General features: G+C 50.7%; 1 protein-coding gene across 1 annotated transcript in view; it reads left to right on the forward strand.

The window, feature by feature from the left end:
* Positions 1-6,811, forward strand: part of MPP2 (MAGUK p55 scaffold protein 2) — a 28,033-nt gene extending 21,222 nt beyond the window's left edge. The window contains exons 4-13 of the mRNA XM_055575753.1: positions 890-1,042; positions 1,156-1,305; positions 1,636-1,863; positions 2,637-2,768; positions 2,862-2,967; positions 3,049-3,117; positions 3,338-3,499; positions 4,147-4,349; positions 4,694-4,822; positions 6,180-6,811. Of these exons, the coding sequence (XP_055431728.1) occupies positions 890-1,042; positions 1,156-1,305; positions 1,636-1,863; positions 2,637-2,768; positions 2,862-2,967; positions 3,049-3,117; positions 3,338-3,499; positions 4,147-4,349; positions 4,694-4,822; positions 6,180-6,356 (1,509 nt within the window). The 3' untranslated portion in view covers positions 6,357-6,811. The remainder of the gene's footprint in view (positions 1-889; positions 1,043-1,155; positions 1,306-1,635; positions 1,864-2,636; positions 2,769-2,861; positions 2,968-3,048; positions 3,118-3,337; positions 3,500-4,146; positions 4,350-4,693; positions 4,823-6,179) is intronic.
* The last annotated feature ends 10,505 nt before the right edge of the window (positions 6,812-17,316 follow it).

The raw sequence follows: 17,316 nt of genomic DNA on the forward strand, positions 1-17,316 counted from the left end.
CAATAGTGACATGAACATGGACTATCTATTAGATAATATTATCTTGGTGTGCAAATGTTGAGTTTCTCACCTGTGATAATGGTATTGTAGTTTATGTACCAGATCTCCTGTTTGTCCTTAGGAGATGCGTGCTGAAGTACTTTGGGGTGAAGTACTTTGTCTCTGCAACTATCTTCCAAATGACTGAGAGGGCAAAGAAAGTCTCCATATATATCCTTGAAAGGGACTCTCTTCTTCATACTTGACATAACTCTCCCTGCTGGGCTGGTCACTGGCAGAGACTTCCTTTTCCCTTTTCTCATGGAGCCCAGACTCAGTAGAGCAACAAGTAGGTTCAGAGCCCTCTCCTGGTGCCATGTCCTGACATCTTGTCCCCTTCCTCACTGGGAACACTGAGCTTAAGGCTTGGAGACCCAAGTGTGAGTCCCTGTGACCTTGGACAAGCTACTTCACTTCCCTGGCTTCCTTATCCTAGACCATAGGGTGTCCAAGACTCCACCCTACCATGATGTTGGGTGGGAGAAGCTGTCCTTGAACTCAGATACTTATGGGGTTCTGGCGGCTGGGGACAGTTTGATGACTTTAATGGCTCTCTGTGGCAAGAGATGGAAATGAGGTGTTATCTTTTGGATTCTCTTTTCCCTAAACTGGGTCCCAATCGCTCTTGGGGGAGAAAGGAGATAGCAGGGCACATGTGCATATTTGTGAGTGTGCTTATATCTCAGTGAGTGAGGCTCTGAGGCTAATACCACGAGCAGCGCTCTGGGTAGGGTCTAAAGTCCGGATCTAGGGGTGGGAAGATGCCTGAGAATGGAGGATGGGGCACGGTTTGGTACCCTTGGGCCCTTGGGGAGGCATCAGACCTCACCTGTTCCGCCCCTACCCTCAGGCCCATGAGCGGCTGGAGGAGACGAAGCTGGAGGCAGTGCGGGACAACAACCTGGAGCTGGTGCAGGAAATCCTGCGGGACCTGGCGCAGCTGGCGGAGCAGAGCAGCACCGCGGCCGAGCTGGCCCGCATCCTCCAGGAGCCCCATTTCCAGGTTTGGTCCTCCCCCAGGTTCCTGGGGTGGGGCTGGCAGGAAGTTAGGACTGGGATGGGTAGGGACCTCAGGGCACTTCCCCATGGTTCCTCTCCTTCCTCCCACCTCTCCAGTCCCTCCTGGAGACTCACGACTCTGTGGCCTCAAAGACCTATGAGACACCACCCCCTAGCCCTGGCCTGGACCCCACATTCAGCAACCAGCCTGTGCCTCCTGACGCCGTACGCATGGTGGGCATCCGCAAGACAGCTGGAGAGCATCTGGTGAGGATGCCCCACCGCGCCAGAGGGGGAATCTTGGGTGGGGGGGGGGGAGGGTGTTGAGAGTAAGCAGCGGGATCAAGTCGGGTCAGGGGAGGCCTGAAGACAAGGTCAGCTTTGTCCAGAATCGGGCGCACACATCTCTGTTCTGCCCAGTTTTGGTTCTTTAGTGCTCCTGGAGGTGAAGAGTTGGGGAGAGTATGGCAGAGAAAGTGGCCGTAAGGGTGGGGGTGGAAGGAAGGGTAGAATGGAGGGGCTCTTAGGACACGCATTTGAAGATTCTGACCTGGAGCAGTTGGGGCTTCACATACCTACCTGCCCTCCGTCTCCCAGGGCGTGACATTCCGCGTGGAGGGTGGCGAGTTGGTGATCGCGCGCATTCTGCATGGGGGCATGGTGGCCCAACAAGGACTCCTACACGTGGGCGACATCATCAAGGAGGTGAACGGGCAGCCGGTAGGCAGCGACCCTCGTGCGCTGCAGGAGCTCCTGCGCAGCGCCAGCGGCAGCGTCATCCTCAAGATCTTGCCCAGCTACCAGGAACCCCATCTGCCCCGCCAGGTGGGCCCCTGCACCAAGCTCTACCCCCAGCACTAGGCCCAGGGGGTGGCTGAGCCTCCCAGCTGCCAGGGTCACCGGCCTCAGGGTGGGAGCGGCTCCTCTCCAATCAGTGTGCTCAGAGCAAGAGTGGGGCGGGACCTGGCAGATCCAGCCACCTGCAGGCCTGGGCACCTTGTGAACACGCTTGCATACTTACCCTAGTCTTGAGCACTCATGCGCATGTGCAAGGGACATGCGCACATCTAAAGCCTGGGGTACCCAAGTGTACAAGTGAATTCCTGCATCGCCTGCAGCCCACTATGTGCCTATGTGTATGCGAGGGTGCTCAGCGTCGGGTGGTCCCGTGTCCCATACAGCTACCTCCTGGCTGGTGGATTGTGGAGGTCTCGCTGCTCTGCCCATCTCTTCTACTGCTTGTCTGGCTTTTTGTCAAAGCCCTCTCCTCTGGGGAAGGGGAAGGTGTAGTTGTAGGGGGGACAGAAGGATCCTGCATTAGGGTCACGCATACCCCAGGCCTGAGCAGATCCCCTGTGCTTCTGAGTCCTTTTGTTCTGGATGCAAAGGGAGGTACTAGGGAGGTGGGCTGTGCAGGCCTTCAGGCATCATGCCTTTAGATGGGCAGTGCCAGGCTCTCATCTTTGTGAAAAGAGGGGGACTGTGTGATACTCCCAGCTCCCACTCTGGGCATAGGGGATGGCAATGTGACAGGGCTCCGACCCCTCTAGCTTTCCCCTGCTTCTGCCCTTAACTCTTCTCGGCAAATCCCTGGCCAGGTATTTGTGAAATGCCATTTTGACTATGACCCAACCCGAGACAGCCTGATCCCCTGCAAGGAGGCAGGCCTGCGCTTCAGTGCTGGGGACCTGCTTCAGATTGTAAACCAGGACGATGCCAACTGGTGGCAGGTGAGTACTGGTCGCCCATGTAGTCTCCCCAGGCATAGCGTGTCAGGGAGGTGAGGGCTCACTTAGGCAGATCTCTGTCCATGGTCATTTTAGGCATGCCATGTGGAAGGGGGCAGTGCAGGGCTCATCCCCAGCCAGCTGCTGGAGGAGAAGCGGAAAGCCTTTGTCAAGCGGGACCTGGAACTGACACCCACCTCAGGTACAGTCTTTCCCCAAGACCCCAAATCTGAGACCTGACGTGGCCCTGCCTGGCCTCACTGGTCCATCTCCTTATGGCCAGGGACCCTGTGTGGCAGCCTTTCAGGAAAGAAAAAGAAGCGAATGATGTATTTGACCACCAAGAATGCAGGTGGGTGTTGGGTGCCCCTTTCCCCCTGTCCTCCTCTAATGCCCCCTTTTCCCCACTAATAACTGGTGCATCTCTTGGTTCTGAGGCTGCCAGTCCTGTCTCTAAACCCTGCTTGGTTTCTCCCTGCTGCCCTTGGCCCCAGCCCTCTTACCCTCGGCCTCCCTGAGAGCCCAGCCGCACCCCCTCCACCTGATGAGCAGTGCCATCTCCCTGTGTCCAGAGTTTGACCGCCATGAGCTGCTCATTTATGAGGAGGTGGCCCGCATGCCCCCCTTCCGCCGGAAAACCCTGGTGCTGATTGGGGCTCAGGGCGTGGGCCGCCGCAGCCTGAAGAACAAACTCATCATGTGGGATCCAGATCGCTACGGCACCACAGTGCCCTGTGAGTGGGAACCGGGTCCTGCTGTGTGGGGGGTTTGGGGCGAGGGAGCAGGGGCAGCCCTGGGGGCCAGGGCTGGTCCTCTGAACGGGCATCTGCCCCAGGTGAAATGATACCTTAGGGCGAGAGGTGTAGGGTGTGCGCCCTCTATGGGTGAGCTTGGGAACTGCAGGCTGGGAGGGCGCAGAGAGCTGTCTCAGGACCCATTGGCCAGGTGGGCGATGCTAGCCTTGCCTCTTCCCTCACGTTTCACTTGCTGAAAGCCCATAGTGAAACAGAGCTATGAGCTGCGCGTGGGCTTGTATAAGACAGGGCTTCTTGGTGACAGAGGCAGCTGGGGTATGAAAGCTTCTGGTTCCTAGAGGCAGGAACCTGAGTGCTGACCCCAGGTGTGCTTGGCCTTGCTGTGTGGCTTTGGGTTGCATATTGCCCTCTCTGGGCTTCACCCCTGCCTCTATGAACACTGGGTTAGAGCAGTGATCTCTGCAGGTCCTCTCAATATGGACATCTTGAGTCTGTGGGTGCCAGTGCTGAGGGCGAGGGGCAGGTGTGCAGGAGGGCACAGGGCTTCTTGGCTCTCAGAGAACACGAGCCCTTATGTCTGAGGTGATGCATCCTGCCTGTGCCCATCGGCCCCTCCTTCCCCCTAGACACGTCCCGGAGGCCCAAGGACTCAGAACGGGAAGGCCAGGGTTACAGCTTTGTGTCCCGTGCGGAAATGGAGGCCGACATCCGTGCTGGGCGATACCTGGAACATGGTGAATACGAGGGCAACCTGTACGGCACACGTATCGACTCCATCCGGGGCGTGGTGGCTGCTGGCCGGGTGTGTGTGCTGGATGTCAACCCCCAGGTACTGCTGGCCCTCTCCTTCCCAGCCTGCTCAGTACCTCTCTGGGTACTCTGCTTGCCCCCAGTATTTCCCCATATATTTCCACACATCCCAGTATAACCCCTCAATTACTGCTACGGCCATAGCCCACCCAGAACCCCTTTCACAGCCTCCTGCACCCCCACTCTTCTAGCTTCCTCCAGTTCACCCCATCCCAGCCACCAGCCAGCTGTTCCGCCATTCACTCCCAGGTTTCATGTTCTAGAAGCCCAGGTACCTCATTCTCCTCTGTTCCTAGGTACCTGTCCTCACCCCATCACCCCAGATGTACATGGGGATATACCCCCGGTCCTCCTCTTCTGCAGGCAGTGAAGGTGCTGAGAACAGCTGAGTTTGTCCCTTATGTGGTGTTCATCGAGGCCCCTGACTTTGAGACCCTGCGGGCCATGAACCGGGCGGCGCTGGAGAGCGGGGTGTCCACCAAGCAGCTCACGGTGAGGGCCTCTGAGGTATGGTGGGAGGGGCCTAGCAGCTGCCTGGGGGTAGGGGCCAGCCAGAGCTGAGAAAGAGAAGGAGATGGTGTCCGCAAGGGGAGAGGCGCCCACCCAAGGCACCCACCCAGTGAGGCAGGACTAACAATTCTCACTTTATAGGTGTGGACATGGAGGTCTGAGCAAGGAAATGAAGGGACCCAGCTAGTCCGGGGCACGGGAGCTTCTGCCAGGCCCTGCCCAGTCCACCCTGTGGGAACAGAGGGCTGACTCTAGGGAGCCCAGAGGGCTGGAGGGCAGAGGTGGGCTGTTGACAGCTGGGGAAAAGGCTGAAGGGAGGGAGGAAGCTAGACTGGAAGGCTGGCTGGAGGGACCAGGTAGCATCAGGGAGGAGGCAGTGCGTGGAGGAGAGGCTTCAAGTCAGGTGTTGCACGACTCCAGGGCACCCCTTAGCTCCCAGGGACCCCTGGGAACAATCTTCCTCTGCAGGTGCAGGGTTTGCAGAGAGTTGAACCCAGGGGTCCCTCTGCTGGCCACATCTGGTACTGGAGCTCCCAGGCTCAGTTTGGAGCCCTGTGCAGGCCCAGGAACAAGGTCTGGGCTGGGCTCCCCAGGGCTGTAGCACCAAGACCCTGCCCGGTTACAGCCCCTCCCCGCCCCAACCCCGGCTACAGCCCCTCCCACCCCCCACCCCCCGCCGACTACAGCCCCTCCCACCCAGTCCCCTGCCCCCGGACACAAGCAGGGCCTACTGGAGCCCCTCAGACAAAGCTGGGCCAGTCCTTGAGCTCCTGCCTGGGGTTATTTAAGTCAGTATTCAAGTTCTCCTCCCACCTCTGCCCCGCCAACTTGGATTGGGTCTGGGACCAGGTTTGTCCTGGGCCACACAAGGGATGTGCCCCTCAGGCTGCCTAGGTAAGGGGGCCTAGTCAGACTGAAGGGAGGACTGGTTTTGGAGTCAGGCAGACCCTATGCAGCCACTGGCTGTCTGTGTAGCCTCTGTGTGTCTGAGTTTTCTCTGTTGTAAATGGGAACAATTAGTCCTACTTGCAGAGCTGTATTGAAGATTACTACAGAGCTGTAGTGAAGTGTTCAGTGTTGCGCTTGTCACTTCCTAAAGGTTATTTCCTTCCTTCCTTCTACCCACGGGTCTGTCCATGGTTACAGGAGAACAGCCATGGGGCATGCAGGGAGGGGCTGCTGCCTCCCAAGCCAGGGGCTCTGAGCCGCCATGGTTGGTACTTTGGGCTCTGGGGAAGGGCCTAGATGATGCAGGCTCTGGGTCCCCTACTTGGGGTGGGGCGGGGTTGGGGGGTGTCTGGGAGACACTGACGGGTGGTAGGCCCCCTTGTGCCGGCAGGAGGCGGACCTGAGGCGGACAGTGGAGGAGAGCAGCCGCATCCAGAGGGGCTACGGGCACTACTTCGACCTCTGCCTGGTCAACAGCAACCTGGAGAGGACCTTCCGTGAGCTCCAGGCCGCCATGGAGAAGCTGCGCACGGAGCCCCAGTGGGTGCCTGTCAGCTGGGTGTACTGAGCCTGTTCACCTGGACCTCGGCTCTCTGAGTCATAACCAAACCCTCAATCCGTCCCCTTCCCACCCGTGACCCCCAGCCCCCATCCTCAGCTCCCGTCCCTGGCGCTATGGCTCTTCCTGGGTCTCGGCCCTTCATCTGGCTTTAGCGCAGAGGCGTGTACTGCCAGGGAGGTGGGTGTTAGTGGGGTACCCCTGTGCCCAGGTGCTGCCCACTCCCTACATCCATTGGCCACCAGATGTCCCTCTCTGGGGGCCAGACCGTGCCCAGGAGGGTGTCAGAGTCACCTCCGTAATGCTCAGTCCAGAGGAGAGAAAAGCTGCTTTGAGACCACGTGGTCGTAGGTACACTGCCCGCCCCCCTCCCGCCAGTCCCCTCTCCAATCACTTTTCCTCCTCTGGACTGGCCCCACGCCCTCCCCATTCCTAGGCTCCTCCTACTTCTCACCCCTGCAGCCTAGGAGCCGGCCTTAGGCTGGCTCCCTGTGACCAGGGTGGGTACATGACTCCCTGGCAACCAGGCAGGCCCAGGTGGGGGTGCCAGCCTGGTGCCATCCCAAAGGTTGGAGGAGCCAAAGCACCAGCTAGTTGCCACAGCCAGGGACCCGTGCAGCTCTCAGCCCCTTCGGAACGGGGCTGGGTCCCTGTCCTTCCCTCATCCACAGCTTTTCACTGCCGAAGTCTCTCCACGGACTTCTCCAAGGTGACCCTGACAGGGCAGCTCTTGCTCCCTGCAGGGCAAGGCTGGCAGGGGCCGTGGACTCAGCCCAGGCTGGGGTAGGTTGGAGGCCAAGCCCTGTGAGGAGAGGAGCCTGCAACTTCTGACGGGAGAACTCCCGGCCCCCCGTGGCCCGTGGCAGGGGTATGTCTGAGCTCCCTGTCCGTAGTTGTTGTCCATTTTGGTGTCTCTGGCCTGGTCCAGGTGGCATGAGGGCTGCCTGAGGGCTGAGGCAGGGTGAGGGCTGGGCCATGAGGTGTGGGCTCAGAGCACAATTGTGGCCCAGCAGGCTCCCTGCATGACTCCAGGGGACGCCATTCACCCTGTAGTCGGCACAGTTTCTGTTTCGCCTTGCAGCGGTGCCTGGTCTGTTTCTGCCACTGATGTGTGTGTGTCAGGCTTCGTTTTGGGAGAAGGAGAAGCAAAAGGTAGTTTTGCTTTGGAGGTTACTCTCTGGGGGCCCCCCTTTTTGGGGCTCACCATCAGCTCCCATTTCTTATGAGACCCTTATCCCAGATTCCAGAGGCTTGGCCCTCCCCGGATATCTTCTTCCAACTCTCCTATTGTCTCCAGATCCTAAATGCCTGCCCTCCAGTCCTTGGGGAGGGCGACTGTGTAAAATAGGAGAATCCCTGTTAAGAAAAGAATGCTGTCCTCGACTTCCCCCGGCATCTCATCCCTCATTCTTCTCTGTGACCTTTCCTGGGGGTGAGCCTGTCCTTGTAGGGGACCTCCCCCACTACCCCTACCCCCAGCCTTTGTGCTCCCCAGTTCTTCCGAGTGTCTAGTCTGTCTTCGCTGCAGTGTCAGCCCAAGCTGGCCCCTGAACCACTGTGTGCCCATTTCTTAGGGAAGGGGAGGGAGAAGAAACAGAATATTTATTACAAAGTTAGAAATATATTTATTATATTAGGGATCTCATTTGCATTTGCCTAGGTATACAGGTGAGATGTGACAGTCAAGCCTGCTCCCATCTCATTTGCATAGCTCTGCATCCACTATGCACCTCTGCTTTCCTCTTTTCCCTTTAGTCAACGTTCTTTTAATTTATCCTTCATTCAGCTCTCCCTTGCTTCCCCCTCACCCTTAGCCCAAGGAGACTGGGAGTGGGAGGAAAATGGGTGTTCTCCTGCTGGCCCGGGGCCATGGCGCCCTTTGTCCATCCATCCCCACCTCATCCAGAAGACTTGGGAATAGAGGCAGCCACCCCCTTCCCTTTGGTAATGCTCCAGAGTGCCCTGATTAGAAGACCATCCTCTTGGATGGGAATGGGCGCTGGACATCATGCTGAGGAGTTGGTACCTGGTTCTTCAGGGTGAATCTCCATCTTCACCTCTGGTGATGCTTGAGGGTCATGGCTGGGCCCCTCCTTTCCTGTCTCCATCCCTCTCTGAACAGCTTCCTTCCTCCCCTACCTCAGCCCTGCTCAAGGGACCAGGGCTGGGTTGGAACAGGTGTGTGTGCTCATCCTGCCCCCTCCCACTGTGGACGCTTGTATTGAGGAACCTTGAGATAATGAGGACCCTGTCCACACCCAGTCCCAGCCCAGCTGTCCTTCCCCCATCCCATCCCTCAGCCATCTAATCCCCAAGCTTTCTCTCTGACTGGTTTTCTTTCCTTTGATTAAATGTGAAAGCAAAGGTTCTAGGCTCTGTTTGTCTTTTGTTGGGATCGAGTGGATGGCTTCAGGAAAGGTTTAGAGTGGGGGCAGCACAGCATAGATGATTCTGGAATGGAAGCTGGAGTGACATGTCTTGTGTTCTCTGATGTCCCACTGTTCCACACTCCCCAGCCCCAGAAGATGCTCTTGTTAAAGGCTTGTATCCAGGAGTCTATGAGCATCCATGAGGGCCAGGGAACTCAGGGAACCCATAGCTAATCCACTCAACTTTACCCAGAACTTGCTGTATGGTCTTAGGCAGGTTCTTCTCCTTCTCTGGACCTCAGGTTCATCCTCTGTAAGGTGTCATGGCTTCTCCCGGGGTAATGCTAGGATTGGTTCTAGGTGCTCAGCAGCATGGGCCATAGAGAGTGGTTGAAATATCACCCCAATGTCTCCATGGGTGTGTGGTTGAGGGGTCAGCTTCCTTCCCACCTGAGTTCCTCAGGGGATCCCAGGATGCTCACTGAACATTCTCAAGAAGGGCTTTGGCTGTTCCCTTCTATGACAACCAAATGTTGAACTGGCTCCCTTCCTTTGATTTCTCCAAAGCATCCACTCACACAGGGACTAGTGTGGGGACAGCTTGACTGGTGATTTGGAGGCAGCCATGGGGCCTCATTTCACCCACCTAACAGTTCTGACAAGAATTGAGAACTGAATAGTAAACACTCCAATTCCAAAATGTCCCTTGACCATTCCCAGCTCAGGGAATGTTTTCTTAGCCAACTTTTCCTCCTTGGGTCCTCCCTTCATGTCACTGGTCCCTCTCCTGCTTCTTTCTCTCATTGTGGACAAACTTCTTCCCATCTCCTGGGGACACCCCTGGAAACTGAGTCTTTCTTTACTATACCAGCAACTCTGCACTTGTATTTCTGTCCACCTCAGTGGTTCTCAACACTGGCTACCCATTAAAATTGCCTGGAGAATTAAATAAAACAAACAAACGACAATTGTTTGGATGCCAGTTCAGAGCAATTAAATCAGAAATTCAAGAAAGTCTATCAGCTGTAACTAACAATCAGAACATCACAGCTTAATAGTTTAACAACTTTATTATTCATTTCTTGTTCACATCACATCTGATGGAGATGGGGTGGCACTCCTAACGATGATTTAGGGATCTACTCTCCTGGGTTATTACAAGGGAAGCTGGGAAATGTAGTCTTTCTCAGTGCTTCGGAAGAGGAAACAGGGTCTAACCAGCCTCTCTTAGGCTGAGAGTGGAACCTGGGATGCAGTATGTTTTACAGTGCCCCAAGTGATTCTAAGTGAAAGTGTTAGCTGCCCAGATGTGTCCGACTCTTTGCAACCCCATGGATTGTAGTCCATCAGGCTCCTCTCTGTCCATGGGATTTTCCAGGCAAGAATACTAGAGTGGGTTGCCATATAGTGATTCTAATGTGTAGCCAAATCTGCCAGCCACTGCCCGTCTATTTTGCCCATACCCTTCAGATGGAGGGAATTTCCTTTTAGCTCCAAATTGGCACCAAAGTATTTTTCTAATAAAGACAGTTGAATTTCTTTCTTTCTTTTTTTTAAGTTGCTCAGTCATGTCGACTCTTTGCAGCCCTATGGACTGTATAGTCCATGGAATTCTCTAGGCCAGAATACTGGAGTGGGTAGCCTTTTTGTTCTCCAGGGGAACTTCCCAACCCAGAGATCAAACCCAGGTCTCCCACATTGCAGGCGGATTCTCTACCAGCTGAACCACAAGGGAAGCCTGACAGTTGAATTTCTAAAGGGAATTCTGCTGCCAGTTTTGTTTTTTTTTTAAACCCTTTTCCCCTCTTGGCACAGTAGCCTGTGCTTTGACGGGCAGAAAGGATTCTTATCATATCGTGTGCTATGCTCAGTTGTTCAGGTATTCAACTCTTTGCAACCCCACAGACTGTAACCTTCCAGGCTCCTCTCTCCATGGGATTTTCCAGGCAAAAATACTGGATCGGGTTGCCATTGCCTACTACAGGGGATCTTCCTGACCCAGGAATTGAACCGGTATCTCTTGTGTCTCCTGCATTGGCAGGTGGATTCTTTACCACCAGCACCACCTGGGAAATTCATAATCATTATAACTAGGCTCAAACACATCTTCATTAATCAACATAGGAACCATTACATCCAACACATTTTTGCCAATGAGAAATAAGTTTATTTATTCCTGTTGCATAAAACTCCCTGCTTCAGGATTCAGTGAACTCTTGGAAAGTATTTTCTGCCTCCTGCTGGTTGTGGAAATGTTTTCCCGGCAAAAAGTTGTCCAAATGCTTGAAGAAGTGGTAGTCGGTTGGCGAGAAGTCAGGTGAGTATGGCGAATGAGACAAAACTTCGTAGCCCAATTAGTTCAACTCTTGAAGTGTTGGTTATGCAATGTGTGGTCAGATGGTGTTGTGGAGAATTGGGCCCATTCTGTTGACCAAGGCCAGCCGCAGGCATTGAAGTTTTCAGTGCATCTCATTGATTTGCTGAGCGTACTGCCCAGATGTAATGGTTTCACCGAGATTCAGAAGCTGTAGTGGATCAGATAGGCAGCAGACCACGAAACGGTGACCATGACTTTTTTGGTGCAAGTTTGGCTTTGGGAAGTGCTTTGGAGCTGCTTCTCAGTCCAGCCACTGAGCTGGTCATCATTAGTTATCATATAAAATCCACTTTTCATTGCACGTCACAATCCAATTGAGAAATGGTTTGTTGCAAAGAATAAGAGAAGATGACGCTTCAAAATGACCATTTTTTTGATTTTTAGTCACCTCATGAGGCATCCACTTATGGAGCTTTTTCACCTTTTCAATTTGCTTCAAATGCCAAACGACCACAGAACAGTCAACATTGAATTCTTTGACAACTTCTCGTGTAGTTGTAAGAGGATCAGCTTCGATGATCTTCTCAATTGGTTGTTGTCAACTTCTGATCTTCATCTTCAAGGCTCTTGTCTCCTTTGCTAAATTTCTTGAACCATCACTGAACTGTATATTCATTTGCAGTTCCTGACTCAAGTGCTTTGTTGATGTTGCATGTTGTCTCTGAAGCTTTATGACCCAGTTTGACCTCCAATAAGAAAATGTCCTGAATTTGTTTTTTGTCTAACATCATTCCCCTAGCCTAAAACAAATGTAAAATAAACAGCAAGTAATGTCATTAGCAAAAAAAAAAAAAAAAAAGACCCATAAAATGAGAAATGCACATTAAAATGATGTATAACATAACCACATTTATTCAAGAATGCATTTCAATATCAAACAGCAAAGTTCAGCAATGCAAATCCACAATTATTTTTGCACCAACATAATAGTAAGGAACATTTAAAGTTACTCTCTTATTTTTTTTCTTAGTCTTGTTTGTTTATTCTAGAAGGGGGAGCTCCAGGTTCATTTTGTCAGAGTATTCCCTCTTCCAAGTGGGATCTTAACTGGAATTGCATTAAAACAATCCACAATGACAAACCTAGACAGCGTATTAAAAAGCAGAGATGTGACTTTACTGACAAAAGCCTGTATAGTCAAAGCTATAGTTTTTCCAGTAGTCATGTACGAATGTGAGAGGTGGACCATAAAGAAGGCTGAGTGCCGAAGAATTGATGCTTTCAAATTGTGGTGCTGGAGAAGACTCTTGAGGATCCCTTGGACAACAAGGAGATCAAATCAGTCAATCCTAAAGAAATCAACTCTGAATATTCATTGGAAGGACTGGTGCTGAAGCTGAAGCTTCAATACTTTGGCCACCTGATGTAAAGAGCCGATTCATTGGAAAAGACCTTGGTGCTGGGAAAGATGAAAGGCAAAAGAAGGGGGTGGCAGAGGAAGAGATGATTAGATAGCATCACTGACTCAATGGACATGAATTTGAGCAAACTCCAGGAGACGGTAGAGGACAGAGGGACCTGGCATGCTGCATCCCACGGGGTGTCAAAGAGCCAGACATAACTTAGTGACTGAGCAACAATCTAGGAGGAATTAGGGCTCTTTAGTCTTGCCATCCAGGACTGTGTTCTGCCTCTCCACATATTCAGGCCTCCCTCTAGCCCAGGGTCCCCAGCGGCCTGTCTGCTAGGCAATGCTGTTTAGATTGGCATATTTCCAGGCAGTGGCAATGTGATAAAAAGGACAACACAGTGACTTTCTTATTAAAGAAAATTCATTCCTCTCAAAGAACTGCCATTTTGGGAATTCTCTGGTTGTCCGGAGAATCTGCCTGCAGTGCAGGAGACCCAGGTTCAATCCCTGGGTTGCGAAGATCCCCTGGAGAAGGAAATGGCAACCCATCCTAGTATCCTTGCCTGGAAAATCCCATGGACAGAGGAGCCTGGTGGGCTGCAGTTCGTGGGGTCGCAAAGAGTCGAGCATGACTGGGCAACTAACACTTCACTGGTTGTCCAGTGGTTAGGACTCGGTGGGCTCACTGCCCAGGGTCTGAGCTCAACCACTGGTGGGAGAATTAAGTTCCCACCAGCCTCACTGTGTGTCCAGAGAAACAACAACTGCCCTTTGTCCCAAGATTCTCTCTCCTTTCCCTACTCTTTGGGGTTAAAATGGTCTTCCTTTTATAAAAGGGCTCTGACATTAGAATTTTTTTTTAGAAGTTCATCCACCAGGAAAGTCCCTAGAATTATTTTCTTATTTCTGAATGCTTAAGTTGAGAACGTATATTTTGGAAGTTTTGCTGATCTGTGAAATCTCAAAGTTTGAATTAGATCCCTTTCTAGGTTTAGTTATATAGGTGTCCTGCGTTTTGTTGAGTATTTTGCACTGGAGTTGCTATTGTGCAAGATTTTTCCCCCTATTATAGCTTCTAATAAATTATCCATTTCCTTAAAAATTATAGCATGAACTTTAAGTCCAGTGGTCACCCATTATTTGTGGGGGATATGTTCCAAGACCCCCAGTGGATGCCTGCAACTATGATAGTATTGAACCCTTTATATACTGTTTTTTCCTATATATTCTTACCTATGGTAAAATTCAAGTTATAAATTAGGCACAGTAAGAGATCAACAACAACGATAATAAAGTAAAATGATTTTAACAGTATACTGTAATAAATGTCCATTCTGATTCTGTAGATCTTGGGTGGGACCAGAGATTTTGCATATCTAAACAGTTCCTGGTCATGCCTGTGTGCTGTTCTTCATGGAACACATGTGAATTAGCAAGTGTTCAAAGCAGAGGGCTCAAACTCAGTTGCATGTTAAAAACCACTTTGGAGGTGGTTTTAAGTACTCATCCTAATGGGCCTCCCAGGTGGCTCAGCAGTAAAGAACCTGCCTGCCAATGCCGGAGACACAGATTTGATTCCTGGTTTGGGAAGATCCCCCAGAGAAGGAAATGGCAGCCCACTCCAGTATTCTTGCCTGGGAAATCCCATGGACAGAGGGCTATCGTCCATGGAGTTGCAAAAGAGTCGGATACAACTTAGTGACTAAACAATAACAACTGTAATAAAAGTTATGTGAATGTGATCTCTCATATGCACAAAATATCTTATTGTATGAATTTAATGCCCTTTCCATCTTAACTGAGCACTTACCACGCAGTGTGGCCATAACTTTTGCACTTTGAGGTGCAAGAGCAAAGCTGGAACAAATTTCTTTTTCCTTCTTCACCATCTCTGGGATAGAAGGTTCATTCTTACTGTAGATCTTAGCAACCACAGTGTTTGATTTTTTTCTTTCCTTTTAAAGTTGAGCACATTCACCTTTTCACTTAAAGGAAGTATTAATGTTTTACAGCTTCTCTGTGGCAAGCCTGAATAACCAGCATCACTTCTCTGGTGCTTTGGGGTGATTTTCAGAAAAATAAACACAAGCAATGTGGTAGCAAGACAGACGATCTAATTTAGAAGGCTACTTAGTGACTATCAGCTAAGATACTCTGGGACAGGCATCATCACTCTTCTCAAAATGGCATGCAATTGAAAACTTGAAGATTATTTATTTCTGGAGCTTCCCATTTAATATTTTTGGACCACGGTTAACCACAGGTGATCAAAACCATGGATAAGGCTGGAGTGGGTGTACTCATTCAGCAACCATCTACTGAGCACCATTGATCAAGGCAGGGTCCCTACATCCAGAGGCCCAGAGTCTAAGGCAATAGATAGGAAGAAGGTCCTGATTAGCACTCTGTAATGAGAAGCTGTTATGGGAGCACCAAGAAATGGCTACTCAATCAACCCATGGGGGCATCAGAAAGCATTTCCAAGAGGTGCTGATGCTGGAGTGAACTCTTAAACATATGGGGATGTTTACTAAGTGAATGAATGAATGAATGCTTGTTGTACCCTGGAAAAGGATAAGTATTTTGGTATTTTTGATATTGAATTTCTTCTACTCCAGAATCCTGGCTCCGAGTGTGTATGCACATATGTGAGGGGAGGGTGGTGGTCATGGAGTTTTTGCTTAAGGCACAGGTCACTGATTCCCCTCTACCTTCCAGTCACAAATGTCCCTGTTAGGGAGTGTCCCTCCCCTCAGTTTGTCAGCCCGCCCTGGTTTGGGGCCAGACTTAAGACACCCAGACTTCCTGGATTAAGATACTGCCCCTCTTACTGCCAGTCGGGGTTAAGGTGTGTCTCCATATACTTACTTAATGCAGAACATAAAGCTGTGTTCTTCTAAGAGAGAAACAGTGGGAAGAAATGAGACTACCCATAGCCAACCTCTGAAATGTTATACTGCCTTCAGCTCTCTTTTCTTCTCTGCTACACTGGCCTCTGGGCCAGTGGATCCACAGCCTCAGTTAGCTTGTGTTCTTCAGTTATACTTTAAGACTCCCAAACCCTATCTGCAACTGCTCATGAGACATATCTCCACGTACATGAACTTCTTTTTTTGTTGTTGTTGTTGGCTGTGTCGCATGGCATGTAGGATCTTACTTCCTCGACCAGGGATTGTACTCATGCCCCCTGCATTGAGAGTGTGGAGTCTTGACCACCAGACCTCCAGGAAAGTCCCTAGAAGAACTTTAGAATTGCTAAGTCCCTTTGAAAATTTCCAAGACCCAAAGCCACAGTTTCAAGTGCCTGCTGTTCACTTTCTCTGTGACCCTCCAAGAACCCCAACAACTCCATCTGGACTCTGTGGTCATTGTTTATATGGTTTCTGGCCTCCCCATAACTAAGAGTTCCTAGAGGGCAGAGGCCAAGCTTTCTTGTCCTTTGGCACAAAACCTTAGTATATACAATTATAATCAAGTGAAACCATTTCTTTGAACAAATAAAAACAATCAGCTGACATCTGTAGACATTTTCTTCCCTTAAATATTTATGGGTTGGGCAATGATCTCTGTCCTTTTGAACAGGAAAGGGTTTCATAACATGCAGTGTGATGTCTCTCTTTTACAGGGAGGAAGTAGACCCAGGGTGTGTAAGTTCTGAATTCTGAAACTGGTTAGGAACAGAGTCTTCATTCTTTTTATTACCATATAACTTAATAAAACTTCAGCATAAATTCATGAAGAAGGACTTAGAAACGCCTTGAAGTATGACCTTTCTGGGACAACACAAAAGGATAAAGGTAAACTTGGCCCCAATCACGTAAACTTTAAAGGCACATACAAACACTCCCAGCTACATCCCCACACCTGGGAGGGGTCCAGTCCACTAGAGAGAGGTTTCAATCTACTTGTTCATTTCAATAATGACTGTAATAGTTATGAATAACAATAGCCATTTTCAGGACTTCAGCCATGAGTAAATTAGAAAAATTATTCTAGGCTAAGGAATCAAGCAGAAAAGCTATCAGGATGTGAGCCCTGAGGGAAAGTGTATGGACAGTTGCCTAAACATGGAGCTGATGATTAAGAGGGTTCATTGAACCCACTTAACCTAGGACATCTTTCAGTTGGCAGGAGTCCAGCTCTCGGGAGCAGCAGAATGTCCTCGAAAAATGCCATCCTGGAGCCGCAGTGCACTGTGGGAACCAAATATGCCAGGTGTGAGGCATGAGTGTACACCTCTGACCGCCGTCCCCAACCAAGGAGTAGGCAGTGTCTGGGTGTTTATATTTGTCTCCTCTGTTATTTCATGCGTGCAAGTCTTGGCACAGTGACTGACAATTTCACAAATAATCTGAGTGTTTCAGCCTGCTCCCACCCAATTTTATTTTTATCAGGGCTTGGTTTCCCTTCCAGAAAGAGATCTTCCTTTCTCTCTGCTGTTTCCCGTAAACCTGCCCTCATGCTCTGTAGTATTAGTACTCAAGTGTTGGTCTGTGGACCACTTCACTGGCAGCAAGAGGAGAAAATTAAGAACAAAAGGAAAGTTTATCACTAAGCTGAATGTATCTACTTTTAAGGATTATCCTTTGCCAGAGTCCAGCTCCAGCAGCCAGGGATTCAACCTGAAGGGGTGAGCAGTGTTGGCGAGAAACTGAGGCAGCCTCTCAGTTTTCTTGGACTGCCTGTTTATTACAAACTTATGATTCTCTTTTATACTTTTACAAAAGCATTAGGTCAGAGGTTTGATATTTTTAGTTCCCATTAACCCAGATTTATTTTTCTCCAGAAATCACTGTTGCCCCTCAAAAGAAGTTCCTTCCTCAGCGATTCTCTTATCTACTTTTTCTCATGTGTCCTTGTGAATACACTGTA

Source organism: Bubalus kerabau, chromosome 4, assembly GCF_029407905.1.
Source record: "Bubalus kerabau isolate K-KA32 ecotype Philippines breed swamp buffalo chromosome 4, PCC_UOA_SB_1v2, whole genome shotgun sequence".
In the NCBI taxonomy this organism is placed as follows: Eukaryota; Metazoa; Chordata; class Mammalia; order Artiodactyla; family Bovidae; genus Bubalus; species Bubalus kerabau.